The following is a 12,585-nucleotide window of genomic DNA, read 5'->3' as shown; positions in this document are numbered from 1 at the left end:
TGTTGCTCCGACTGAAGACAGTATTATGGCACCCAAATGAAATAATTTACTAAATTACAGGACAACACAATAATTTTCTGTCCATATCACACAATGAAATCCATGAACTGTTATAGACACAGTCCACTGTAAATATTCTGTAATGTAAAGTCCACTGTACTCACCCGCCATCTCGGTTGCTCTCCATGGTGGCCATGGGCGACAGATGACGCGGACTGTTGAGGTCCGGTTCCAGGCAGTGCTGTCGGGCGGGCATGTCAGCGGCGGTACCGGCGACAGCGGCGGGCGAGAGAAGCTCAGCCGGGCCCCCGTGGTGATGAGGGGTAGCGGAGCCGGCGTACAAGCCTTGAAAAGACAGTCAGAATTAACGCAATGGCTGCCATTGACGGTTAGACATTCAATCTATATGAAGTGGGAGGGTGGCAGCGAATGAACGAACGTATACATATGGATTACGAGCGAAGTGAAAGTGAAACAAGAAAGAAAACAAATAGCTATGGCGAGCGGAGGAGTGGAGAGACCGAATTTTGAGGAAGCACCGGCTTCTTTCAAATCTGCGGTGTGGCAACATTTTGGTTTCCCCGTGGACTACAAGGCGAAGGGGGAGAAAATATTGAAAAAAATAAATAAAATTGCAAGCATTGCTCAGCGCTTGTTCCCCATGCTAATGGCAACACTTTTACAACATGACTCCGGCACCTGAGCCAGCATCACCCACAGACATCACTTTCTCAGGGCAGCACAACTCCGAAGATGACACCAGTGAAAACACACGGCGGGCTTCGTTAATTTATTTGCAACGCTTGACCCGCCTTACATTGTTTCCTCGCGGACATATTTCTCCAACAACGTAATCCCCGACATTTATGAAATGGCACGCAAAGCCATCGAAGATGATTTCGCTAAAGCACATAGTTTCGCCCTGACCACTGATAGTTGGACGTCCCGTGCTACACAGTGCTACTACCTAACTGTGATGGTCCACTATAATTCATACCTGTCAAGTTGTACGGTCTCGTCGTAATCTGTACAAGTGAGCACTGATTTTTAAATGTGTATGCCGTACGTTACGTTCAAAATCTGCACGTTTTTCGTGCATTACATTTTATTTTTTTCATCCGTTCGGATTTGGTCACCGTTTCTGCAACGAGACAATGTTCGTTAATATGTTGGTTGAATGACGCGAGAAAAGTCAGAGACTCGGAGAGGGAAGAGTGTTTGTTGAGACGCTGGAGCAAACGCGATGCTAGGCTAGGTGGCTCAGCCTCCAATATTACCTGACTTAGCCGACAGCATTCAATCTACGCCTAGATAACTCATGCATATAGAACTACATGCGAAATGACAGACTCGGTAGCGTGAGTAAACAGCCGCCATTTTAGAGCAGTAAACTTCTCAGAAAGGCTCTGTTGTAGTAAACCTTCCGAGCAAACCTAAGCAACTTTTTATCTAAAATACTCCTAAATCGGCAAAATCTTGACTTGAGTCTATCTTTAAAGGATGAAACAGTTTTAAAAATTTCACATGTCGAAAGTAGACAGAAGGGAACTAATGCAAAAACGGGAGCAATTTTATCAACTTTAATGGTTGATTCACAACATTAAATGACCTCCAAACATAGCAAAGGTTACTATGTTTAAAAAAAAACATGAAAGGTATCACCAGTTACTTTGCCAAGTAACTTTTTTACTACTGTGTGTGTATTTCAGTAGTCAGTCACTACACTAGCCAAAGAGCTAAGAGGCATTTTAACATTCGAAAATGTTTACATTTTAAGTGTTTATTTCAATTTTTAAAAAGCAAAATAAAGGCAGTTTAAAAAAAAAAAAAGAAAAACGCAGAAGCGAAACTGAACCGAAACCGTGATCCCAAAACCGAGGTTCAAACCGAACCGCGGGCTAACTGAACCGTTGCACCCCTACTAGTGATAAACTTTCACAGCAAAAGGATGATAAAATGCTACATGATTGGACATCTATCAACGTCAATGGAAGTAAAAGAGCTGAGAGAGAGAGAGTACTAAAATGGCTGTTGCAATCAAACATTTTGTTTTGACAACCTCTGTCCAATCATGTCAAGTCTGGATTTGAAGGTAGGCTTTTTAGTACCGCCACAGGGGCTGCGCTTTCAGCTGTTCATCGTTATTACTGCGTAATGAACTAAAATGTTACATGTGCTCGAACATCAGAACATTGGAAAGGAACAGGAAGCGGCTTATAAGGTTGACTTTGTTTGCCTTTTGTTAAATAAACGCACATCTGCATCATTTAACATTGTTTACCGATCTTGATGAAACCAACGCACACAAACATTATTGCAAAAAATATAGTGCAGTTGTTCCTTGAAATACAAATTTAATTTTCGTAACTCAAAAAGAGTCGAGCTCAACGTAACTGTAAAGTTTTTGCATCTCAAAATTGCTCTTAAAGTGCCTGCGACAGCATAAAAAAAATCTAAAATACATTATTATGTGAATTAGAATTGTATTTTGCCACATTTCGACTATGATACAACAATTTGGAAAAGCGCAGATGACGAAAAATTAATTTTGTAATCTGCCGTTTAGCCCCTGCCTGTCATTATAGCGCTCTAGCGTCCCCTGCTGGAGGATGACGTCGGCAGGGTCACGATTTCATCTGATTTAGAATTCAGCCCACTGAGGGGGAATTATTCAGACCGAGGAAAATGCAACGAAGAGAGAAGCAAAATGTCATTGTTCTAATCTGTCTAAGCCAATATTTTTAAAAGATATTCTTTTTATCTAAGTATTTTTCCCCTTTTGCTAAATAAATGGTATGGTCATGACAAATAACAGTCTTGTGCTAAATGGAATATGAAATATTTAAAAATAAAATGATTCAGTACGACATGGTAAAATGACTCCATAACGGTCAAAACTAGCAACTTCTTGCACCTCCAGAACGATATTTTATGCCACCGGAGTTAGTCTGGCTTTTGTCATTTCCCTGCCCCGGCTTCGGAGAGTGTTAACAAACCAGGAGGCGTGACAGCTACCCGACATGCTAACCCGAACCGAGCCGTGTTTCCAAGTCTTATTCTAGCTATTTGAAGCGAAAAATCACACAAAACTACCCCGGATCATATCACACGAGGGCGGGATTGTCGTTTGTCTTCATGGATCGGCAACCCCGCTGGCGGCGAGCAAGTTACAGCTCGTCGTTCCTCTGCTGCAGACAGGAGAGCTCGTTTGCCGGGGAAGAAGCTGGAGAATGACCACCGGACAAACCGGCCGACGTCGGAGGAGCGCGTAGCTACCCAAGCCCAACCCGAGGATAGTGGTCTGTTGCCGGGCACACGAAGGGGGCTGGAAGTCTGGACGATATGGAGAACCGCACAAGCATAAACTGAGTATAGCGCTCTCCCAGCGGTAGGGTGTCTGACAAGCCGCCGGTCGTCGGCCGAGTGGCATTCTTGGTGGACAAGGAGCATTGTCAGCCACAAAATGCAAGCCACCTCCGTATTAAAACGTTTGCCATGATCCCACTATTTGACATAATACAAAACACGATGTTTACTCACTTTCTCGTTAGTCCAATGGTCCCACAGTTGTCAGACTTGTTTTGGCCAATCTCGGGGTGAACTGACAGGAACTTTTTGAAACCCAAAAAGGCTCACACGCTTTTCCCTGATGCAGCAACAAAACCCTGCAGCACATTTGGCTGGCATGAAATAAACAAATTAATCCGCAAAATTAGCTGAATATGACGTCCATTTGCATGCTATAAAGCAATGCTGTATTGTGAGATGCTAACCCGGGTGACGTTACATTTGCATTCGTCCACAACCCGAGACTGCAGCCGGAAGTCACTCATTTTCATGGCGCGGGATTAAAAAATTTGAATAAATAAAACGACCGCTTCCACACACATCCAAGCGGTCCATTTCATTCAAGAGCATAAAATACCGTGTGAAATATGAAATAAAAATGCTTTTTGCTGTAATAGGCACTTTAAGTTAAAGCGAGAATTGGCTTAATGACAGCTGCCAGGTACTGGTACGCGATAATTATTGGTCCGATAATTATCGGTCCGATAATAGGAATTATGACGTCATCCCGATAAATCCAATAACATTATTAATAGGACCGATAATATGTTATGTGCCGGCTTTACAGTTTACACACTAGTATGGGAAATCAGTTGACCGTTTTCGGGGCATTGCTGCCACCTGCTCGTCACAATAATTCGCTGCATCTATTTTTTGTTACAATAGTTTGGTTCGTTCCCATACACATTGCAGTGTCTAGCGGTAGCATTGACAATCGTGAATGCTTTCTGTTACGTTTCAGCCTCGGAAATATATGTCTGTAAGTATTTTATGTTTATGTTTACTTCTGTGGTGAAGGGTCATATGTACAGAACTTCATAAGTTGTTGTGCTATAGAAGCCAGCCAATGCTTTAGTAGCTCAAGCAAGTGTGCTATGCGATACATACAGTGCCTTGCAAAAGTATTCGGCCCCCTTGAACCTTGCAACCTTTCGCCACATTTCAGGCTTCAAACATAAAGATATAAAATTTTAATTTTTGTCAAGAATCAACAACAAGTGGGACACAATCGTGAAGTGGAACAAAATTTATTGGATAATTTAAACTTTTTTAACAAATAAAAAACTGAAAAGTGGGGCGTGCAATATTATTCGGCCCCGTTGCGTTAATACTTTGTAGCGCCACCTTTCGCTCCAATTACAGCTGCAAGTCGCTTGGGGTATGTTTCTATCAGTTTTGCACATCGAGAGACTGACATTCTTGCCCATTCTTCCTTGCAAAACAGCTCGAGCTCAGTGAGGTTGGATGGAGAGTGTTTGTGAACAGCAGTCTTCAGCTCTTTCCACAGATTCTCGATTGGATTCAGGTCTGGACTTTGACTTGGCCATTCTAACACCTGGATACGTTTATTTTTGAACCATTCCATTGTAGGTTTGGCTTTATGTTTTGGATCATTGTCCTGTTGGAAGATAAATCTCCGTCCCAGTCTCAGGTCTTGTGCAGATACCAACAGGTTTTCTTCCAGAATGTTCCTGTATTTGGCTGCATCCATCTTCCCGTCAATTTTAACCATCTTCCCTGTCCCTGCTGAAGAAAAGCAGGCCCAAACCATGATGCTGCCACCACCATGTTTGACAGTGGGGATGGTGTGTTCAGGGTGATGAGCTGTGTTGCTTTTACGCCAAACATATCATTTTGCATTGTGGCCAAAAAGTTCAATTTTGGTTTCATATGACCAGAGCACCTTCTTCCACGTTTGGTGTGTCTCCCAGGTGGCTTGTGGCAAATTTTAAACGAGACTTTTTATGGATATCTTTGAGAAATGGCTTTCTTCTTGCCACTCTTCCATAAAGGCCAGATTTGTGCAGTGTGATTGTTGTCCTATGGACAAACTCTCCCACCTCAGCTGTAGATCTCTGCAGTTCATCCAGAGTGATCATGGGCCTCTTGGCTGCATCTCTGATCAGTTTTCTCCTTGTTTGAGAAGAAAGTTTGGAAGGACGGCCGGTCTTGGTAGATTTGCAGTGGTCTGATGCTCCTTCCATTTCAATTTGATGGCTTGCACAGTGTTCCTTGACATGTTTAAAGCTTGGGGAATCTTTTTGTATCCAAATCCGGCTTTAAACTTCTCCACAACAGTGGACCTGCCTGGTGTGTTCCTTGGTTTAGGACAACATTGGATCATTCAGAGATCCTCACTGAACTTCTGGAGTGAGTTTGCTGCACTGAAAGTAAAGGGGCTGAATAATATTGCACGCCCCACTTTTCAGTTTTTTATTTGTTAAAAAAGTTTAAATTATCCAATAAATGTTGTTCCACTTCACGATTGTGTCCCACTTGTGTTTGATTCTTGACAAAAAAATTAAATTTCATATCTTTATGTTTGAAGCCTGAAATGTGGCGAAAGGTTGCAAGATTCAAGGGGGCCGAATACTTTTGCAAGGCACTGTGAGTGTATTGTGCAGTTTGTTGTATATTGAGTATTGAATATGTGTATTTTTCTGTTGTACTTTCACAATATTAAGATGAGTGTCTTCCCGTAAAAGCAGGAAAAGACTAAGCCTTGTGGTCCATGGAAGTGCAATCATTCTTGTCTGTTGGGCAGTGCAGAAGTGAAACGCACTGTTTTGTTCATGTCATTATGAAAAATCTGGTGGGATCAAAGGCAAATCTATGTTGAATCCACCACTATTTTTTCTTTTTTTTTTAAAACCTCCAGGTGTTCAAAAACTCCTTTATCGGTTATCGATATCGATATCGGTATCAGCTTTGAGGCGTAGGAAGTTATCGATATCGGTTTCTAAAAATGGATATCGTGCACCCCTACTGCCAGGAAAAACTGCTGACTTGTAATCATAGGTGGGTAGTAACGCGTTATATTACTTAGTATATTTACTTGACTACCTTTTTGAGAAAAATTAGTAGTTTTACCAGGCCATACTTTTACAAAAAAAAAAAAAAAAAAATAAAAATTAGTTGTTATAGTAGTTTTTTCCCTTTTTTATTTTTTTCAATCAAAATCTTTCTTAGAAACATTGACTGCTATTTTTGATCAGTTGAGGGATGCATCGTACTGATCGCTGCCAACCCCTCCCAGACCAAACGGATTGGACAGCTATTGCCGTCAATGCCAGTGAATTTGTTCTGCAAAGTTGAAGACCAGCCAGACCGGCCAGATTTTAGCCTCTCATTTTGGCCGCACAAAGGACATGCCGAGCGTCCACACTTGTCAAAAGTGCGTCGAGTTCCAGCAACAATAAAAAAGAACGGCGGGGATTCTGGAAGGCGTACGGACCCAAAACAATGACAGATGTGTCCAATAGGCGGGAGGCCTGCGTAGGCAATCGCTCTTTGTCTTTAATATCTTCAAAATGCATTTGTCTTCGTCCTAATCCAAAGCGGTGTTGACGCCCGCTGATGGAAAAATCGACGGCTGCGTGAGGATGAATAAACGTTTCCTTGGCTAGCTTTTTTCGAATAACGAGATGCGGTCGAATGATGGAATAAAAACAAAGGGCGGCTGCTTGTCACCGCGAATCAAGGCGAGAGGGGAAGTAGAAAAAAATTTCAATGAAGCCACACTTGGACCTTTTCAAATGTTCACGTTTTGTGTCATTTCACAAATAAGATGCCAAAACACTGCTATTGCTATTTTGGCATTAAGAATACTGTGTACTGTTAACCAACAATATGGATTGATACGGAAACGCGGTATTTTATGCTCCTGAATGAAATGGACCGCTTGGATGTGTGTAGAAGCTATCGATATACAGTATATATTAATTTTTTGAATCCCGCGCCATGAAAATAAATAACTTCCTGGATTGAGGAAGGAATGTGACATCACCTGGGTCAGCATCTATCAATACAGCATTGCTTTATAGCATGCAGATGGACTGCGGATTCATCTGATTTTGTGGATTAATTTGTTCATTTTTCGCATCATGCCAGCCAAATGTGCTGCAGGGTTTTGTTGCTGCACCAGAGAGAGGCATCTGAGCCTTTTTGGGTTTCAAAAAGTTCCCGTTCACCGCAAATATTGGCCATAACAAGTCAGACAACTGTGGGATCATTGGACTTACGAGAAAGTGAGTAAACATCATGTTTTGTATTATGTCAAATACTTGGATCATGGCACACGTTTTAAAATGGAGGTGGCTTGCATTTTGTGGCTGATTGTCCACCGAGAAAGCCACTCGGCCGACAACCGGCTTGTTGCACATCCCCCCTCCGTCCTCTTCGCGTGCCTGCCGGGGGAGTGCTATACTTGGTTTATGCTCGTGCAGTTCTCCATATCGTCCAGACTTTCTGCCCCCTCTGCCCTCTTCGTGTGCCCGGCAATACACCACTATCCTCGGGTTGGGCTCTGGCAGCTACAGGCTTCTCCAACGTCGGTCGGTTTGTCCGGTGGTCATTCTCCCGGAAAACGAGCTCTCCTGCCTGCAGCAGGGGAACGATGAGCTGTAACTTGCCCGCCACCAGGGAGGTTGACGATCGGTGAAGACAATCGACAACCCGGTTGCCGTGTGATATGATCCGGGGTAGTTTTGTGTGATTTTTCGCTTCGAAAGGCGAGAATTAGGCTTGGAAACGCCGCTCGGTTCGGGTGAGCATCTCGCTCGCTGTCACGCCTCCTGGTTTGTTTACGCTCTCCGAAGCCGGGGCAGGGAAATGACAAAAGCCGGAATAACTCCGGTGGCATAAAATATCGCTTGGAAGGTGAAAGAAGTTGACAGTTTTGACCATTATTGAGTAATTTTGCCAAGTCGTACTGAATAAATGCATAAATGCATATTTAATATTTCATATTCCATTTAGCACAAGACTTACTTGTCATGACAAACAATTGGAGAAAATACTTAGAAAGAATATGCTGTAAAAATATTGGAGTAGAGAGATTGGAACAATGACATTTTGTTGCTCTCTTCGTCGCATGTTCCTCGTTCTGAATAGTTCCTCTGCAATGGCCTGAATTCTAAATCAGATGAAATCGTGACCTTGCCGATGTCATCCTCCAGCTGGGGACGCTAGAGCGCTATAATGACAGGCGGGGCTAAACGGCAGATTAAAAAACTAATTTCTCTTCATCTGCGCTTTGCCAAATTGTTGTAAATAGTTGAATCATTTCAAAATATAATGATAATGCTGTTTAAGATTTTTTTTTTTAATGCTTTCACAGGCACTTCAAGTCAAGCTGGCTAGATTTGATGTGGTTGGAATGAAGGTTTCGGTACAGGTTTAGGGTTAGACATTTGGGTTTCAAACCAAGATTAGGGTTTAAACCTTTATTATGGCTCTCATTTACAGTCCCCTCCATAATTATTGGCACCCCTGAAAAAGATGTGTTTTTTTAGCTTCTAATATTTTATTTAATTCAAATAATATGGGACCTTATAGGAAAAAAAGAGAAAAATCCAACCTTCAATACAAGTGCATTCATTCAGTGGGGAAAAAATCCCACATAAAGAAAAAAATATTAGACATCAAATAATGTGTGTCACAATTATTAGCACTCCTGGTGTTAATACTTTGTACAACCCCCTTTTGCCAACAAAACAAGGTCTGGGGACTGAGATGGCCATGGGAGGAGCTTGATTTTGTGTCTGGTGAACCATTTCTGTGTAGATTTGGCCATATGTTTAGGGTCATTGTCGTGCTGAAAGACCCAGTGACGACCCATCTTCAGCTTTCGGGCAGAGGGCAACAGATTTTGATTTAAAATGTCCTGGTATTTCAAAGCATTCATGATGCCATGTGCCCTAACAAGGTTCCCAGGGCCTTTGGAAGCGAAACAGCCCCACAGCATCACTGACCCACCCCCGTACTTCACAGTGGGTATGAGGTGCTTTTCAGCATGCGCATCTTTCGTGGCACGCCAGACCCACTTAAAGTGTTTGTTGCCAAAAAGCTCAATATTGGTCTCATCTTACCAAAGCACCGTGTGTATTTTTGTGTCAGACCAAGATTGAACTTTAGAGATCTTTGTGACTGGATGGCGGCTTTTTCTACTTTCAGGTACCGTATTTTTCGGACTATAAGTCACAGTTTTTTTCATAGTTTGGCTGGGGGAGAGACTTATACTCAGGAGCAACTTATGTGTGAAATTATTAACACATTATAATATCATTTCGTATGTTATTTTCGTGTTTTGGAGTGACACTGATGGTTTGGTTAACTTGTTAGCAAGTTCTTTATGCTATAGTTATCTGAAAATAACTCTTGATAGCTATGGCCACGTTCGCGTTCTGCCTTTGGTAATGTGTGTTCAATTGTATTATTGACCTTTTTATATTGAAATGCATGCTTTTAGTTTGTGGCGCTTTCATGCCCAAGTGGGGGCGCACTCGCACTTGTTTACGCGAAGAAGAGCGCTCACACGCCAGAAGAAGGCTGACAGCTACGCAGCGTCTGAGCGAGTAGGCGAGAGAGAAAGAGAAACACGGCTGCGAACCAACGTTCATTGTTGATGCTTGTATAATTTATCTACAGAGGCAGCCCCTGTGTGGATCATCTTTTCTGTTGTTTTTGTGTGTTTTCCACCCGCGATCGGACACTTAGAGCCCAGTTGTGTGGTTGTTTGAACGATGTGCTAATGCTAGCGAGCGCATGCTTAACCGTGTAATTGCTGAATTAGCAGCTAATTATCATTTATTTATGTTGATGCGAACCTGTTTGGTATCGAGGACGAAATGGATTTGTATTATTTCTATTTTTAGTGTCACTCTTCAAATGATGGTGTCATAACAACGGCAAAAATAAAGTCAGCAATTAATTAATTAATTTTCTCGCATACGACCCAATAAAGTTTTTTTTTTTTTTTTTTTTTTTTTTTTTTGGCGAACTCAATAAAGCTTCTGCATGAACAGGTCACGGAGCTGCGTCACACACAACGTCACACAGCCTACTCTTTCGCCGTTTGCGCGCTGCTGTCAGCCTGTCACTTCTACTCGCCGAGACGCCGACTCATCCCAGGAAAACAACGACAAATATGGCTCATCTTCTTCTTTGAGTTAATGAAATAATGCATTAGCTTGCGCTAAATTTAGTTTTAGATTCATGCTGCACGTTTCAAAGTCGCTCGCTCAAACTGGCCGTTGCCTGCTTCAGCATGCCTCCTTTTCCTTAGTTGGCTTTTCGCTCGGAAATTTATTAAAAATGTCCACATTCGGTTCGTCCTTCTTGACATCACAACGGCTCTTGGGATATATATAGTCTTTTGTGCTGCTTTCGGTTTTGAAAAAGGACAAGAAATGATTGAAATATGGAGATAGATACATGGTCAATGCAGCGTTTTAATGCATATTTATGAGTACAATAAAACTATATAACTCAAATGACATTATCTCCCGTTTTTCTTGGTCGATTGACTTCAAATAAAAACTGGTGTGGACATCAACTTCCGTACTTTCAAATGAGACCAACCAGCAGCACATGGGTGACGTAATTACAGCGTGACGAAGCTTCAAAGACGACATGCGTAAACGCGTCGCTGCCGACACGTTCGGTGTTAAAGGGTTAATTAAAGTGGTGTTGTCATGGTTTGTTTTTGAAAGTGTTTGCATTTAGTTTTATTGATTTGGGTGGATACACTGCCCTCTAATCTGCCTCATTTTACATGGTCAAATCCAGCTGCTCCCTGTTAAGACCAACATAAGCTAAGTTTTTGGTTGAGCTAATGTTTTTTAATGCGTTCGTAATTTAGTTTAAAGGTATATTTAGCCAATTTTTGTGGGAATATGTGTCTGAACCATTTGTTAAGAGCGTTGTTAAAAATTTTTTTTTTTTTTATAGCATTTAAGCTAGCGGACGTTTGCTTTGTAAGTTAGCCAATTGTTTTTTTGTTTTGCATATGTAGTCCTTATTTATTTTTTTTATACCGTTTGAGGCCCAGCTCAGGTATTTTAATTTTTTCATGTTTATCAGATTACTCGATTATTCGAACTAAATAGTTCATTGATTAATCGACTACTAAAATAATCGATAGCTGCAGCCCTACTGTGTTATCAAGCGTCATGAAATTTTTAGGTAAGAAATAAGATTGTTTTTTATAAAATCTAGAAGTTTTTGAGTGAAAACAGTAAAAAAGTTTGTTTTTTGTGTGTGTGTGTTTTTTTTCTTGTCACTTCTAAAATGCAATTGTTGGCTGTTTTCAACAATGTACATCAAAAATAAAGATATTGATCGACTGAAAATGGTTCAATATTAAATGAAATGTCTTGTTTTTTCATGCATATTTATAATTGCTCCTTACTTAAAAAAAATGTTTTATCCGATTACTCGATTATTCGATAGAATTTTCAGTCGAACACTCGATTACGAAAATATTCGATAGCTGCAGCCCTAGTTCTAAGTGTTGGATTTTATCAGGTAAATTTCCCCCAAAAATGCGACTTATACTCCGGTGTAGGGTTGTTCCGATCACGTTTTTTTTACTCCCGATCCGATCCCGATCGTTTTAGTTTGAGTATCTGCGATCCCGATACTTCCCGATCCGATTGCTTTTTTTTGCTCCCGATTCAATTCCAATCATTCCTGATAATTTTTCCCGATCATATACATTTTGGCAATGCATTAAGAAAAAAATGAATAAAACTCGGACGAATATATACATTCAACATACAGTACATAAGTACTGCATTTGTTTATTATGACAATAAATCCTCAAGATGGCATTTACATTATTAACATTCTTTCTGTGAGAGGGATCCACGGATAGAAAGACTTGTGACTTTGTATATTGTGACTAAATATTACCATCTAGTGTATTTGTTGAGCTTTCAGTAAATGATACTGTAGTCATGCCCAAATGCATGATGGGAAGTGGAACCATGACTGTGCGTAGTGCTACCAATTGATATATCTTCTCTGCGTTGGCAAATAACATAAGGTGTTAAGATTAAGATCAATTGCTACCTTGCTTCCCCACATTGCTTCCCATGATATTTCTAATCGTAGGGAGAGTGATTGTAAGGTTTTAGCCAATTACAAAAAGGCTCCAAAGGCTGCCAAAATTCACTCTACTCATTTTACGCTGCCTTTTATCGCTCTATATAGGTAAAACGGCGCCATTACAGATTG

At 41.2% G+C, this 12,585-nt stretch overlaps 1 protein-coding gene across 2 annotated transcripts in view; it reads right to left on the bottom strand.

The window, feature by feature from the left end:
• The window catches only part of LOC130918806 (zinc finger protein GLIS1), a 283,378-nt gene that overhangs the window by 29,252 nt on the left and 241,541 nt on the right, over positions 1 to 12,585 (bottom strand). For both annotated transcript variants that reach the window (XM_057840888.1, XM_057840889.1), the window contains exon 7: positions 165 to 345. In XM_057840888.1, the coding sequence (XP_057696871.1) occupies positions 165 to 345 (181 nt within the window). The remainder of the gene's footprint in view (positions 1 to 164; positions 346 to 12,585) is intronic.

This window comes from Corythoichthys intestinalis, chromosome 7 (genome assembly GCF_030265065.1).
Source record: "Corythoichthys intestinalis isolate RoL2023-P3 chromosome 7, ASM3026506v1, whole genome shotgun sequence".
Taxonomy (NCBI): domain Eukaryota; kingdom Metazoa; phylum Chordata; class Actinopteri; order Syngnathiformes; family Syngnathidae; genus Corythoichthys; species Corythoichthys intestinalis.
Note: the sequence above shows the minus strand (reverse complement) of the source record. Positions and strands in the feature narration are given on the sequence as shown.